Here is a 16706-nt window from a genome sequence, read left to right as displayed (position 1 = left end):
TATGAAAACACAAGCCTTAAGCGGTCAAATCACTTGTCCGTGGTCACACCGCTTGAAAGTGCTGACGTGGGATTCGAATTCAGATTGGTTCAGGAGCCCAAGGTCTTGACTGGAAGGGGTTCAGAGGGCGGGGTCTTATAGGGTTAACCTGTGGATCTATGAAGACTTCCAGAAAGGTTAACGTTTGTCTTGTCTTGAAGGATGATTTCGGCAAACAAAGCCGGGAGTGCAATCCAGGCCGAGGAAGTTGAGCCAGGGATCATACTTCAAGGTTGGCAGGAAATGAGTCTGAAGAGGTCGCTCTCAGGGTCCCCAATGCCATCTATTCAACTCTTTGTTTTCAGGTGCGATATCGGCTTAGCGACGGCTTATGTTTCAGTAGTAGCCGTGATAGCAGAATGGTGTAGAAGCACAGGGGCATTTACACGTTCCACACAGCGAAGCGCGCCTGATTTCTCCCGCCAGAGTCCCTCCGCCGCTGTCCTGCCCTAGACCACCTTCAGGGACTACAAGTCCCGTCATGCAGTCCCGTCATGCAGCGAGGACGCGCCGGGAGCCCGGCGACCTGCCCCGCCCCGCCCAGGCTCCGCCCCCGCCCCGCCCCTCCCGCCCGCAGCCCCCTCCCGCCCGGCCAGCCCCGAAGAGTTGCCCGGTGGCCGCGGCAGACGGAAGCCGAGGGAGAGCCTCGGCGGCAGCAGGATGGGGGACTCCAAAGTGAAAGTGGCCGTGCGGATCCGGCCCATGAACCGGAGAGGTGAGAGCCGAGCCCGCCCAGGGCCGCCACGGTGGAGCGGCAGGTGCCTGGCGCGCCCTTCCCTCAGCCGCGGCCGCCGTGTGGGGTCCGGCCGGTCCCGCCCCTGCAGTCCGCGTCTAGGCGAGAGAGCGGCCGGCGCGCCCCGAAACCTCGTCCCCCGCGCCCGCCCGTCCTGCGCGGGGACGCCCCTCCCCTCGCCCGCACCGCGTCCCGGGCGCCACGGGCCCCACGTCCCGGTCCGCTGCCCCTTCCGCCGGCGCTCCCGCCCCGCCCCGGCGCCCTTTCGCCCTCTCGCCTCCCCTGCCCTTGCGGGAGGGCGCTGTGGTCCCTTGCCCCGGGCTCGCTTCCTCCTTCCCCCCACCCCTGCCCCTCGCTCGTGCCCCGCCGCGTCCCCCGCTTTCTCCTTGCCAGCTGTCAGAGTGGCCCCCGCCCCTCGTGTCCTCCCCCCTCCAGCCTGCCCGGGACAGCCAGGGACCCCGAGGCCCCACGTCTCTGGGCCAGTCACCCCAACCCTGCACTTCTGTGGTCCGTGGCAGGAAGAAATGGCAGGGAATTTGGTTTACTCCTGAGAAAGCACTCAAGTGCAAAAATTCCTCGTCTGCGTTTTTGTACGTTTAGCCTGGACGGTCATAAAGAATTGTAAAGACTTCGATTGAAGTTGGGTAAAAGAGATGCCCTTCCACCCTTTTTTTGGCTGTTGAGATAGTTTTGTTTTTGCTTGAAGTCATATTCGTCATCTCTCAACAATAAATAGTTTAAGTGCCAAGATTCTTGTGAAATTGTATCTTTCAGACATTCTCAATTCTGCAGGGAGGGTAGAGAAAGCAGATAAACCGAGTACATTTTAAATCATCTTTAGTCAGTCAAATGGAGTGAGGAGAACCCCCAACTCAAGTACCAAGAGGAGGTGGGCTGGGCCTTGGCTTTAATGCTTAAGTAGCAGCGTGACTGGGCAAGTAACTTGAAATGAGATAATATATTTGAAAACACTTTCTATACAAGGCTGTTATTGAGATTACTGTTACAACCCCAGCAGATGACTTTTCAATTGATAAGACTCTTAACTAATCAAAATCTTGTATCAGAATCACTTCTAAGACGTTTTTGCAACTTACTTGTTGGTAATCAAGTGTTAAGTCTGTAGAAATTATATTCCTTTTCTGTGCTGTCATTTGTGTATATTGAGATATACAGATCAACCAGTTGTCAGTATGTTTTGTTGGGTTGTCCTTCTTTTGGAAGTTGGTTTATTTCTCTTAGAGTCATGTCTTCTATTGGAGTTGGTGATTCCTCCTTTCCTTGCTAGGTCAGCTTAAGGCTGTCACGTGACATAGAAGAGTTCCTCCTCCCCGCGGGCCCGCCCCCCACCCCCCCATGAACTTAAACTAGTACACGTTTTGGGGCTTCAGTCTTTCCTTTGACAAAATTAGAGATCTTAGATGAACTCTGAAAGTTTTCAGAAACTTCTTAAGTGCTCAGGCATCTTTATTCAACTTTATTACCATCACAATGATTAAAAAAAAACAGGAAAAAGCAAGCCACATAAAACAACTTCACCTGAATTTGATTCTGAAAGGATGATTTCAGCACATTCTTAAAATTGCCTTTTCACAAAAAACTTGGAAATGTCAGTGCTAAAAAGATGCAGCTAACCAACCATCACAGAAGACCTATCTCAGATAATTAGAATTCTTCCCTGTTCCCCTCCCCCCATGAATTTCAGTTTTTGAGGGCAAGTACTATTGTTATAAATTGTCATTAGTTAGATTGTAATAATTGGCAGGATCAGAGTTTCCAGGGACACACAGAGTAATAATAATTTTAGCTGTGGATTGGATGTTAGCTGTTCCTTTGGTTGAACTCATTTCAAAATTAAGGTTTATACATGGATCCATTACTCTGTTAATAGAAGTGCCTTATAATGGTAAACTGCTTCCCCCTTCATTTAGTGCCATCTCTTACCTAGCCTTGTATTTCCCAGATGCATATGGACTTCTTTTTGCTGTGATTACCATAATAATTAAGGTTGTTGGTTCTATTTTGTCATGAAGTTGTCATTTACATAAATCTAGAAGTAATGGAATACATTGTAGTGGAATTCTAAAGCTAATGATTTTTTTCTTTTTTTTAAGATTTCATTTTTAAGTAATCTCCACACCCAGCATGGAGTTTGAACTTAAACTCCCAGATCAAGTGTCGCATGCTCCACTGATTGAGCTAGCCAGGCTCCCCTAAAGCCAGTGATCTTCAAACTGCTGTATGGAATTTGTTTAAAAGGACTAAAACAGAAATGTATTTTCTTTCCAGTAATTTTGAAAAGAATCATATTACTTTGATCATTACTTCTGGGAAAATTAGTGTATTAAGTAAGTAGTAGTGTGTAATTATGACAAATAGTAAACTTTTAGTCATAATTATTTCTCTTTTAGCATATCAGTTCAGGATGCAACCTCAGAAATCACTCTTCACAAGTAAGAATGAGAAGAGAATGGGTTACCAGGATGATGAAGTTTTGCTGTATAGATTCTGATATTTGGAATCATATTGGCTACTTTTTGAGGAAAACTGAAATTTGCAAGAAGCTTCAAGCATGCCATTAAGTTCTTCATGTGATTCAGTATCTGTGCTAAGGTGTTAAGGTAGTTAGTTGGTTTCTTATTTAACATTTATCATGGAAGTAAGAGTTTCAGTCTTTTTTTGCTAAATTATATGTGGGTTTGGGAAACATAGTTATTTCAACATTAAGCGTTATGCCCTAGTTCAATAATAGCAAGAATTATAACGGCTATTGAATACGCTTTTGTCAGTAATATTTTTTTTGTTATATATTTTAACATTGCACTAACAAAACAAAACATAAAAGGGGAGAAAGTCTACGACATCCTTCCATTTTAACAATTCACGCTCTCATTTTCTTATTTCCATTCTAGTTTGTGTTCACATGCATATGTAATTTTACCTACTTTTAATATTACTTTTGTTTTTGCTTTTCTTCATCTGAAATATGTCCTTAAACAAGCTGAAAGAAAGCTGTTAACTTGATTTGTCATGAGATCTTGAAGTTCTTGTTGCAGATATTGTTTGGTTTTTCATGTTATTTTTCAGACTTGGACAACTCACCAGGTAACTCCGGTTGTGTTTTTCTGTATACTGTAAGGAACACCCATTCATACATTATTAAACAGTTTAATTATTGAATGAACTGAAAGGTTTACAAGCATAATCGATGGTACTAGCTAGATCAGTGACACTCTCCTGTTTAGGAATTTGAAGTTTTATAACTTCAGATGGTTTAAAAAATACTTAATATTTACTGAGTGCCCGCCAGGTGTCTAGCTTATATTAGATATTACAGGATCATACTGCCTTTCTGCAGAGGACTTCCCATGGTTAAATATGTATAAGATCAACTGCCAAAATAAATACATTTACATCAAAAGGGTTTGGAAAATACCTTTCCTATCTACCTAGCCTAAGGTAGTGAAACCAAGAATTACATTAGATATTTAGTTGGAGAGAAAAATAGTGAAATGGGTTGTTAGGGAAAATGGATAATAAGTATATTTCAACAGGTATTTCTCAAGGGATTACTTTGCATTTTATAGTACTTGATGCAGTGAAAGGCACAAAGAAAGAAGAATGTACCGTTCGATAGAAGTCAGTGCTTAAGTAAATCATGGTCTAGAATCTCAGTGGAAAGATTGTTATGTAGATATTAAAAATGATGAAAATCAGCATCATTTACCAAGGAAGATAGTTTCCTATGTTAGCAGAAAAAGCAGAATGGAAAGCGGTATGTGCAACTGTGCAGTTGGATCTGCTGTTATGATTCTTACTGTGTAAAAATGTCCACAGAAATGGGCAAGGGCTAGAAAGAAACATGAAAAAATGAGATTGCTTGTTCCTGTTGGGAGACTTATATCCTGAAAACTCTCTCTTAGTGTTGACTGCTATTGTAGTGTTCAGCTTTTTAAGGTGTGCTTTATGGTTCATGCTCATGAGGAAATGGCTCTCCTGTGAAAAGATAAGATTAAAAGGTAAACAAACACCTATCGCAGATTGCCAGGTAGTGATCAGGAAATACAGGAATTCAGAGGAGCGAAAGATCTCTGGAAGCCTGGTGATCAGGGAAGGCTTCTCTGGGGAGGGAGAACCTTGACTAGATGTGGAGGGAGGAAGCTTATGATCAGAATGGGTGCATGGTAGCAGGCGAGGGGAGAGCGTTGGGTCTTTGGGGAGGAAGTATGGCCTGAGAGCAAAGGCACAGAGACAGGAATGAACTAGGCAAGTTTAGGTGGCAGAGACAAGAAAAACCTGCCAGAAAGGAGGCTTCTGTGAGCTTGACTAGAGAAGGATGAGTTTAGAAAGGTAGCGTGGAATTGCAGGGAGCCTTGAGTGCTAGCTAGGCCCAAAAGTGTGGGTTAGGGTGGCTGGTCCACGTGCTCTGTTTAGCTCTGTAGAACTTTGCATGGATCTCAGACACAAGCACGAAGGAGGAAGATTGCCAGGTCTTAGAGCAGGATCAAAAGCCTGGGTAGATGCCTGTTTCAGGGCATAGCTGGGTAACATTTAAGAGCGGGTGGTGAAAATGAAGCCATGTGAATAGGAAGAATCAGGAGGTTGGTCAAACTTAGGTAAGCAATCGGGACTCAGAAGACAAGGTGAGACTGAAGAAGTAAGAAGCTGAGAAAACACACTGGCAGTCTGTGAAGACACAGGTGATCCTTAGGAAATGAAGGGGCTAGGTAGCAAGGAGATTCTGAAACAGGAAGGTGGTTTTGACCCTGAGGTCATTGGTGGTCTCAGAGAGATAACTGATACTGGAGTCGAGGATGGCTGTGGATGGAAATTTCTGACATACTTTCTAAAACAGAAGATCCTTGTTTTCTAGCATCTGCTTGATATGCTAATGGAGAATGAGACACACATCTATTACAGTATTGTTTGTTTCTACTGTCTCTGCTCAATGACTGAAATTGGGATTTTTCCATATAGGGCCAGAGGCTTTTGGAGAAGAAAGTACACATTTATATGATAAAATAAAATAAAATTTGTTTGAGTTGGCTTTTACTTTTACCCCCTCACCTCCATAAAGCAATGACTAATGTCTAACTTTTCCAGTCCTTAAGGTCTGAAGATGGAGGAAACCACTGACAAAACTATTCATTACGCTGATGAATGGAGATGTTTATTGAGTGGAAATGGATTATTATTGATGTCTTGACTTGCTGATCAGGTTCCCCTTGTGTTCAACAGAGCATGTTTTAAAAAAAAAAAACTTGGCAGAGATGAGCAGTGTAATTTATGGGGAAGTGTGTGACACTAACTGGTCTCTGGGACACAAATCCATGACTTAATTGGTACTGGGCTTGGGCCTTCAGCTGCCGTAGTATCTTTATTTATTTATTTATTCATTATTTTATTTTATTTATTTGCGAGAGAGAGAATGAGAGACAGAGAGCATGAGAGGGAGGAGGGTCAGAGGGAGAAGCAGACTCCCTGCTGAGCAGGGAGCCCGACGTGGGACTCGATCCCGGGACTCCAGGATCATGACCTGAGCTGAAGGCAGTCGCTTAACCAACTGAGCCACCCAGGCGCCCTGCTGTAGTATCTTTAAAAGATGGTATTAACCCATTCAATATGTGTTGATTGAAGAAAAGAACAATAGCTACTTCTTTTTGAGAGCTTTCTGTTTGTGAGCTACAGAGTTGAGTATTTTTTATACATTGTTTTACTCTTCAAACGAAATTCGGAAGGTAGTTTATGGAATTATCATTTAACAGAATCTCAGAGAGGGGTAAGTAAACTTCCCCAGAATTACAAGACCAGTATTTTGGAGCCTGAATTTCATCTACTGTGCCATTAAAGCCTATGCTTTTACTGCTGATTTGGACATGATGATCTTTAAAGGGACCTTGCATTCTTGAGTTTACATAATTTTCAAAGATGTACAGGATACACGAAAAGCATAAGTCATGATCTTTGACCAAAGGAGCTCACTGTCTTGTTGGTAATAAGAGATGCACAGGTGAGTCAATTACAAGAATATATGTACACAGTGATGCCATTGCATTATGAATTAAAGAAATGGGAATGAGACTTGAGAATGGTAAGGACTGTGCTGGAGACAATGGGCAGGGAGGGAGACATGGCAGGTGGGGTACAAAACACAAGTTGTTGGAATTAATCTATGTGTTTTTACCTTGCTCATAAGCTAATAAGTTAGCTAGTTACTGGTTCATGGATGCTGGTAGAAGACATGGGACTTCTGGGTCAGAGGACTTCCTCATGGCATGGCAAGCAGTGTGAGTAGCTCCCCTTGATTGCCAATCCCATAAGGGTGTGGAGAGTCCAGATGGCTGCTGTGCAAGCAGTGGGTTTGTGTTGCATCTGAGGAACGCTGGGCTTGGGGAATCCATTGTTTTAAGTGGTAAGCAAGCCTGTTCTTTGTCCCAAAGGAAGACCTTGTCCCTCAAGGTTGCTGGGTACAAACACATTCCTGAGAGAGGGCCTGGGTAAAGAGCATCTATGGCCTAGCATTCTAGGTATACCCAGCAAGCATGTGTCAAGGTGGCATGGAAGCAACTGAAATTTAGGAAATACAGGAAGACTGCAAAGCTTCTTGTGTAGATGACTTAGATGACTAAGGGAATGAATGTTGGGGTCATTAACTGACATCAGAAATATAGGAGAAGCAGGTTTTAAAGTGGAGGTGTAGGAAATGATGAGTTTTATTCTTAGACATTCAACAATATTTAGTCAGTCCTTATCACGTGCTGTATACTGCACCTACAACTACGAGTAAGATAATCATGTGTACTTGGAAGAAATTCAACAGACTTGTTGAGTTTTAGGTGTCTGAAGTGATGTAGTCAAGCGGGTGGATCCAGAGTGCTGTTGCATTTGGGTCTGAACCTAAGGGACTGGAGACATGTGGAGAGTCACACATGTGGAGAGACAGTGAGCTCCTTTGGTCAAAGATCATGACTTATGCTTTTCGTGTATCCTGTACATCTTTGAAAATTATGTAAACTCAAGAATGCAAGGTCCCTTTAAAGATCATCATGTCCAAATCAGCATTTGGGAGCCATTACTGTAGGTAGAAGATAGAATACCAAATTCAGGTGTGTGTGAAGGGGGAGGTCACAGAGGCCAAGAAGAGAGACATAAGGAGAAGCAGATAAAAGTAATATGGAAGCCCAGGGCACGCCTGTGTGGCGCAGTTGGGTAAGAGGCTGACTCTTGGTTTCGGCTCAGGTTGTGATCTCAGGGTTGTGAGATCAAGCTCCATGTGGAGCCCCACGTCAGGCTCTGTGCTCAGTGCAGAGTCTGCTTGAGATTCTCTTGCTCCCTCTGCCCCTCCTGGTCGTTCTCTCTCCCTCTCTCTCTCTCTCTCTCTCTCAGATAAAAAAAAAAAAAAGTAATATGGAAGCCCGGAGAGAAAATGTGTCAAAGAATGAATAGTCGGTAGTCAGATATCACAGGAATGGCACCTAATAATTGTGTTCAGTGGATTTGGCATCATGGTGGTCAGTGGTAATTTTCAGAATAATTTTGACTGAATGAATGAATTAGTGTTGGTATGTTAATAGTGGGCTGAGAAATAAGTGGGTTGCCAGTATGGTGGCAGTGAATATACAAGTTTCTTTCAAGAAAATCTATTTAGAAGGGAAGGGTAAAGAGTGGTATCTGGAGTTGTACCTAGGAACAGACCTTTTTTTTTTAATGAGATGTTTGAGCCTCATTATAGACAGAGCCAATAGAGAGGGAAATTTTTGAAATATGGGAAGAAGGGGATAATTATGTAATGGCAAAGGCCTGGAGTGTGTAATTTTCTTGATGAAGTAGATTGTGAGGTTGTTATTTGAGAGTGAGAAGAATTGGTTTGGCTGGGATCTTTGGAGTAGTGATTGTTTAGAAATGTAATTGAAGAACTCTAACCATATTTTGTATCTATTGAGGGTAGTGGGATCATTCTTTCTAATTTTTTTAAGATATAATTCATCAAAAGTGTACAATGCAGTGGCTTTAGTGTATTTGCAGAGTTGAACAACCATCACCATTATCCCAAAGACTCTGTCCCCATAGCAGTCACTGTCCACTCCCTTCCCCCAACACACACCCATCCCTCTTCCCTGCCCCTGGCAACCCCTGCACTACTTCTTGTCATGCGATATGTGGACTTCCGTATCTGACTTTTCACTTGGCATGATGTATTCAGGGTTTAGCCATGTTGTAGCATGAGTCAGTACTCATTCCTTTTTAAAGTTGAATAATAATTACATGATATGGATATGCTGCATTTGTTTACTCATTCATTAGTTGATGGGCATTTGGCTTGTTTCCATTTTTTGGCTGTTATGAATAATACTGCTGTGAACATTCGTGTATAAGTTTTTGTGTGGATGTATATTTTTCTTTTGGGTGTATATATACATAGAAGTGGAATTTCTGGGTCATATAGTAACTCTAACTTTGGAGGAACTGCTAAATTGTTTTCCGTGCGAGGCTTGAACTCATGACCCTGAGATCAAGACCTGAGCTGAGGGGTGCCTGGGTGGCTCTGTTGGTTAAGTGGCGGGCTTTTGCTTTCAGCTCAGGTCATGATCTCAGGGTCCTGAGATTGAGCCCCATGTTGGGCTCCGTGCTCAGCTCAGCCAGAAGTCTGCTTGAGGATTCTCTTTCTCTCTCCCTATGCCCCTCCCTGTGCTCTCTCTCTCTCAAATAAATAAATCTTTAAAAAAAAAAAAAAAGACCTGAGCTGAGATCAAAAGTTGGATGCTCAATTGACTTAGCCACTGAGGCGCCCCTCAAACTATCATTTTAAAATTCAGGTTTTCTTTTTATTATTGAACTGGTAAAATTTTTTATATATTTTGAATACCAGTCCCTTATCAGAGAAATTATTTACAAATGTTTTCTTGATTGTTGTGGGTTGCCTTTTCATTCTGTTACTGGTATCTTTTAAAGCACAAAAGTGTTTTTTTGTTTGTTTGTTTTAAAGATTTTATTTTTAAGTAATCTGTGCACCCAGTGTGGGGCTCAAACTCACAACCCCGAGATCAGGAGTTGCATGCTCCACCAACTGAGCCAGCCAAGCACCCCTGCAGCACAAAAGTTTTTCATTTTGATCTGGTCCAATTTATCTTTTGTTGGTTGTGCTTTTGATGTCGTATGTAAGGGATCATGACCTAACTCAAGGTTATGTGGATTTATGCCTGTATTTTCTTCTAAGAGTTTTATAGTTTTTTTTTTTTTTAATTTTTTATTTGTTTATTCATGAGAGACAGAGAGAGAGAGAGAGAGAGAGGGAGAGGAAGAAGCAGGCTCCCAAGTAGCAGGGAGCCCGATGCGGGACTTGATCCCAGGACTCTGGGATCATGACCTGAGCCGAAGGCAGACACTTAACCATCTGAGCCACCCAGGCGCCCTAAGAGTTTTATAGTTTTATACTTTATATTTGGGTCTTTGATCCATTTGGAGTTAATTTTTGAATGTGATGTGAGGTAGAGGTTCAATTTCTTTCTATTGCATGTGGATATCCAGTTGTCCCAGAACCATTTGTTGAAATGACTATACTTTCCCCATTGGAATGTCTTGGCACTCCTGTCGAAAATCAGTTGACTGTTGAATTTATTCATGACCTTTTGGCTAAGATCAAGTGAAGAGTAAGTTACAGTGAGCTTTTTAGGAATGTGACCGGTAGGTAAAGGGAGGTACATTTATATTTCTGAGTAGTATATTTGGTTTGAAAATTATTAGTAATTTTCTGGAGAATTAGAAAACAGATTACTACATGGGCAACTCAGACTTACTTTCTTCACACTGAGAATGATGCATTTCCTCAGATGGAACATAAGTTATGTAAAGGGAGTGTCCCAAACCCTGCCCATCTTCACTATGATGTCATTGAGGAATGAGCCATAGCTGATTTATGCATTGAAGGAAGACTTGTTTCAAATTATTGTTCACTTTTACAGGGTGACTAATTTGCTGGCTGAGTAAGCTGAATTGTCAGCTGTTAATATTTTAGTATTCATCTTGAGGAACTTGACCTAGAAAAGGATCGTGTTCGGGAAATAATATGGGATCTTTAATGTTAGTGGAGTAAATTTCTTTCTTTTTTCTAAGGACTCATGGATACATCAAAGCATTCATGGTTCTAAGTACGATAGAGCTTCATTAGTCATGATATAAACTTACAGTATTACTTAACTTTAGGATCACTCTGATTTTTTATTGGTTTTCAGACATAGTACTAATAAATCCCAATCTCATTATTATAGGCTTCCCTAGGAATAAACTGTTGTCCATGTGTTACTTATTATAATAATGGTGAGCATTTAGTGCAATTTTTTTTATTGTGGTAAGGTACATATAACATAAAATTTACCATCTTAAACCATTTTTAAATGTACAGTTTAGTGACATTAAGTTGTTGTGTAACCATCACCACTCTCCGCGTCTAGAACGTTTCTATCTTGTAAAACTTTAACTCTGTATCCATGAAACTCCCCTGTTGCGCCTTAAGCCCAGCCCCTGGCATCTACCATCTTACTTTCTATCTCTATGAATTTGACTAGGTACCTCATGTAAGTGGAATCATATAGTATTTGTCCAGCTACCTCACTTGGCATAATGTCAAGGCTCATCCACATTTTAGCAGAATTTCATTCCTTTTTAGGGTTGAATAATATTCCATTGAATTATATACCACATTTTTCTTTTTCCATTCATTCATCGATGGATACTTGGATTGTTTCCAGCTTTTGGCTGTTGTGAATACTGCTATGAACATGGGTATACTTTAATGCTGATTCTGTAAAGGCAGCTCATAACAGCTAGGTCCTTATCTTTTTAATCTAAGTATTGTTCCAAATTAAAAGGAAGCTGTTTATCTTTTGGCTTTTTGGTAGGTGTTTAAAAAAATTTTTTTTTTGTTTTTTGGGATGCCTGGATGGCTCAGTTGGTTAAGCATCTGCCTTCTGCTCAGGTCATGGTCCCGGGGTCCTAGGATCGAGTCACATGTTGGGCTCCTTGCTTGGTGGGGAGCCTGCTTCTCCCTCTGCCTGCTTTTCAACTTCTGCCTGCCGCTCCCTCTGCTTGTGCTGTCTCTCTCCCTGACAAATAAATACAATCTTAAAAAAAATTTTTTTTTGTTTTTGAAATTCAGATTAAATTTAAGGCCTAAATTTGTTACTGTTATTTAATTACTGCTTGCTTTCTAAGCAGTGTAGAACAAGAAGTTTTATTTATTTAAAAGATTTTATTTATTTATTTGACAGAGAGAGACACAGCAAGAGAGGGAACACAAGCAGGGGGGGAGTGGGAGAGGGAGAAGCAGGCTTCCCATGGAGCAGGGAGCCGGATGGGGGGCTCGATCCCAGGATCCCGGGATCATGACCTGAGCTGAAGGCAAATGCTTAACGAGAGAGCCACCTAGGCGCCCCGAGCAAGAAGATTTAAATGGAGAAAGTGTCATATTTAGAATCTTATTGCAATGTTATTATTTTTTTTTTTTTTAAAGATTTTATTTATTTGACAGAGAGAGACACAGTGAGAGAGGGAACACAAGCAGGGGGAGTGGGAGAGGGAGAAGCAGGCTTCCCGCAGAGCAGGGAGCCCGATGCGGGGCTCGATCCCAGGACCCTGGGATCATGACCTGAGCCGAAGGCAGACGCTTAACGACTGAGCCACCCAGGCGCCCCTGCAATGTTATTTTTTTTTTAAAGATTTTATTTTTAGGTAATCTCTACACTGAGCATGGGGCTTGAACTCACAATCCCTGAGATGAAGAGTTGCATGTTCTACTCACTGAAGCAGCCAGGCGTCCCTTTTACAATATAATTGAATTCAACCAACTAGCAACATTTGATGGTACACTAGCTGTAGCATTTATATTCAATGTTTTTCATATATCTGACCCTTAAATTCTCTTCAAATCTCACTGCTTTTATTTGCTTGGGTGTGTGTGTCCTAGATGTTCTATCCATATTCAAAACAGCCTTGTCTTAGTATCTGTCCATCAATCAACAGAATCAGAGTGGGAATTTTGTTGATAACAATGGAGGTACTGAAGTGAAGATCGTTTTTATATTTTAAAGGCCACCTTTCGTGGGTATTAGATGTAGGGACATTTGTAACTGTTGCAGTCTTTAGGACAAAATGAATTTAGGTTGAATATATTAGTTATTAGGTGATTCTGTGTATTGTATGGGATTTTCCCGGGATTGGTTCCTTTATCATGCCATTTAATGCTTCCAAATTATTAGTTCTATCTAATGAAGTTATGAGACAGAGAAGGGAGGAGCCATGAAGAGGATAGGGAAAAAGCATACAAATATTGAAGGAAAATGTTTGGATCCCTTCTCAATTCAAGATCATTTGAAAGGAAGGCAGAGTACTTAGAAAATACGTGATTTACAGTTTTTCAGGCATGCATTCTACTGTGTACTTCAGCATACAGAACTATGCATGCAGCTCCTTTGCTCAGACCAAATGTTCTTGCAAGACACTACTAACTAACTTTGTGGTGGGTGGTGAGATAGTAGATTCTGAGTCACACAGTACAATTTCCGGAGGGTTGATAATACATTTGTGTATAATACAGATTTGACTGTAAGGGGCCAGCCAATACAATATGGTCAGAACCCATTAAGGAGTAGTATTAACAAAGTATGATGATCGCAGACTTTCTTGAGCTCTGGGCCTATAGACTTTAGTGCTAGTTGACCACAGTAGAACATTTGCTGCTTTGGGATTAGTCTTCTACACCTAGGTAAAACATAGCTCAATAGTTTTCTTTTCAGTTTTCTTTGCCTGAAAAATGTGTTGGCTATTTGTACTTCTAGAATGTATCTTTGAGAACAGTTGTAGAAAAACCACTGTAAGAAAAGTTGTGGCCGGTACAGGGAGGGAAATTTTTGTTTTTGCTTTTTTGTATTTGTCTCAGTTATGTAAGTTAAAATGAAAAAAAGAAATGACCTTTCCTGGCAGTGGAAATACTCTTAAGTTGTAATGAATATGACATTGACATTTGGCCAAGGTTCTTTGGGAAATACAAAATAGCTCCAATGTAAGTACAACTCCTTTCCTTAGGGCTTATCTTTTGGTAATGGAGATAAGGCAAACAGTTTCATACTTTGGGTCAGAAAAATGTAAGAATATAAAAATATGAAGGGTGCGTGAGTGGCTCAATCAGTTGAGCATACTACTCTTTGTTTTGGCTCAGGTCATGATCTCACGGTCATGAGATCAAGCCTCACATGGGGCTCTGCGCTCATTGTGGAGTCTGCTTGAGATTCTCTTTTTCCCTCTCCCTCTACCCCCCCCCACTCACACTCTCTTTCAAATAAATAAATCTTTAAAAAAAAGAATATAAAAATATGAAAACATAAATATGCCATGGCCTATACTTTAAAAAAAATAGCTTTATTGAAAAAAAAATAGCTTTCTTGAGATATAATTCACATATCATACAATTCAACCATTTCAGTGGTTTTTATCATGCTCACATAATTGTGCAGTTATCAGCATAATCAACTTTAGTACATCTTCATACCTCGAAAGAAAACTATACCCATGTAACCGCATGGTGACTATAGTTAGTGATACCGTATTGCATATTTGAAGGTTGATAAGAGAGTAGATGTTAAAAGTTCTCATAATGGAAAAAATTTTTGTAATTATGTATGGTGACAGATGTAGCCTTATGTGGTGAGCATTTTGCAATATATACAAATAGGGAATCATGTTGTACACCCGAAACTCATAATGTTGTATGTCAGTTATACCTCAGTTAAAAATAAACAAAACACTATACCCATTAGTAATCACTCCCCAGCTGTAGGCAGTAACTTGTCTATTTTCTGTCTCTGTTTGCCTATTCTGAGTAAAGTAGAATCATATAATGTGGTATTTTGTAACTGGCTTCTTTCACTTCGCACAAGCTTCATTCATGTTGTAGTGTGTGTCAGTACCTTATTCCTTTTAATTGCCAAATAATGTTCCATTTTATGGATATACTAAATTTATCCATTCATTAATTGATGGACATTTGGATTGTTCCACTTTTTGGCTGTTATGAATAGCCAAATACTAGCATTATGAACATTTACGCGCAAGCTTTTGTGTGGACCTAGGTTGTCACTTCTAATAATATAATATACTATAATATAATAGATGATATAATATCTCATAGATAATATATATCTAGGAGTGGAATTGACAGGTCATATGCCAGCTTTCTGTGTAACTTTTTGAGGAACTGCCAGACTGTTTTCCAAAGTAACTACACCATTTTGCATTCCCATCAATAATGTATGAGGTTTCTAATTTCTCCACATCCTCCCTAACACTTGTTATTATCTGTCTTTTTGACTATCATTACGCTAGCGGGTGTGAAGTGGTATCTCATTGTATTTCGGATTTACATTTCCCAATGTGTAATGATTTTGAGCATCTCTTCTTCTGTTTATTGGCCATTTTTGTATCTTTTTTTTTTTGAGAGATGTCTGTTCAGATCCATTGCCCATTTAAAAATTGGATTGTCTTGGGGCGCCTGGGTGGCTCAGTTGGTTAAGCGACTGCCTTCGGCTCAGGTCATGATCCTGGAGTCCCGGGATCGAGTCCCACATCAGGCTCCCTGCTCGGCAGGGAGTCTGCTTCTCCCTCTGACCCTCTTCCCTCTCATGCTCTCTGTCTCTCATTCTCTCTTTCTCAAATAAAAATAAATAAAAATAAAAAAAATAAATAAAAATTGGATTGTCTTTTTATTATTGAGTTTTAAGAGTTCTTTATGTTTTCTGATACAAGTCCCTTATTAGATATATAATTTACAAATTATTTACAAATTTGTTCGATTCTGTGGGTTGTCTTTTTACTCTCTTAACAGCATCCTTTGAAGTACAGAAGTTTTTCATTTTGATGCTGTCCAGCGTATCTATTTTTTTTGTTGTTGCTTGTGCTTTTAGTGTCTAAGAAACCATTACCTAACCCAACATCATGTGAGTTTACCCTAATGTCTTCTTCTAAGAGTTTTATAGTTTTAGCTCTTACACATTTATGTTTGTGATCTTTTGGAATCAATTTTTATGCATGGTGTTCATTCTTTGCATGTGGATATCCAGTTGTCCCACCACCATTTTCTGAGAAGACTGTAGTTTTCCCACTGGATTGTCTTGTCAAAATTGTTGGCCATAAATGTGACAGTATATTTCAGGACTGTCTGTGCCATTGTTCTATATGCCTGTCCTTCTGTCCTTATAGTAGTGTAGCACCGCCTTGATTATGTAGCTTTGTAGTTAAGTTTGACATTGGTGAGTGTGGTCTTTCTACTTTGTTCTTTTTCAAGAATATTTGTCTATTCCAGGTCTCATGCATTTCTATATAGATTTAGGATCAGCTTGGTTAAAAAAAAAAAAAAAAGCTATCCTGGGATTTTGATAGGGATTACCTTGAATCTTGTAGACCAGTTTGGGTGTATTGCTATCTTAATAGTATTAAGTCTTTCGGGGCGCCTGGGTGGCTCAGTCGTTAAGCATCTGCCTTCAGCTCAGGTCATGATCCCAGGGTCCTGGGATTGAGCCCCACATCGGGCTCCCTGCTCTCCCTCTCCCGCTCCCCCTGCTTGTGTTCCCTCTCTCGCTGTCTCTCTCTGTCAAATAAATAAATAAAATCTTAAACCCTCTTTAAAAAAAAAAAAAATAGTATTAAGTCTTTCAATTCATGAACGTAAAATAACTTTCCATTTATTTAAGTCTTGAATTTCTTTCAGCAGTGTTTTGGAATTTTCATTGTACAAGTTTTGTACTTCCCTTTTTTTTCTTTTTTTTTTTAAAGATTTATTTATTTATTTATTTGTCAGAGACACAGTGAGAGAGGAAACACAAGCAGGGGGAGTGGGGGAGGGAGAAGTAGGCTTCCTGTGGAGCAGGGAGCCCGATGCGGGGCT

The 16706-nt window shown here is 40.7% G+C and overlaps 1 protein-coding gene across 2 annotated transcripts in view; it reads left to right on the top strand.

The window, feature by feature from the left end:
* Positions 1 to 630: 630 nt before the first annotated feature.
* The window catches only part of KIF13B (kinesin family member 13B), a 200012-nt gene continuing 183936 nt past the window's right edge, over positions 631 to 16706 (top strand). For both annotated transcript variants that reach the window (XM_032389219.1, XM_032389218.1), the window contains exon 1: positions 631 to 754. In XM_032389219.1, the coding sequence (XP_032245110.1) occupies positions 700 to 754 (55 nt within the window). In that variant the 5' untranslated portion in view covers positions 631 to 699. The remainder of the gene's footprint in view (positions 755 to 16706) is intronic.

The sequence above is a fragment of the Phoca vitulina genome, unplaced genomic scaffold, assembly GCF_004348235.1.
Source record: "Phoca vitulina isolate PV1807 unplaced genomic scaffold, GSC_HSeal_1.0 scaffold53, whole genome shotgun sequence".
In the NCBI taxonomy this organism is placed as follows: domain Eukaryota; kingdom Metazoa; phylum Chordata; class Mammalia; order Carnivora; family Phocidae; genus Phoca; species Phoca vitulina.
This window is presented reverse-complemented; position numbering and strand designations above follow the sequence as displayed.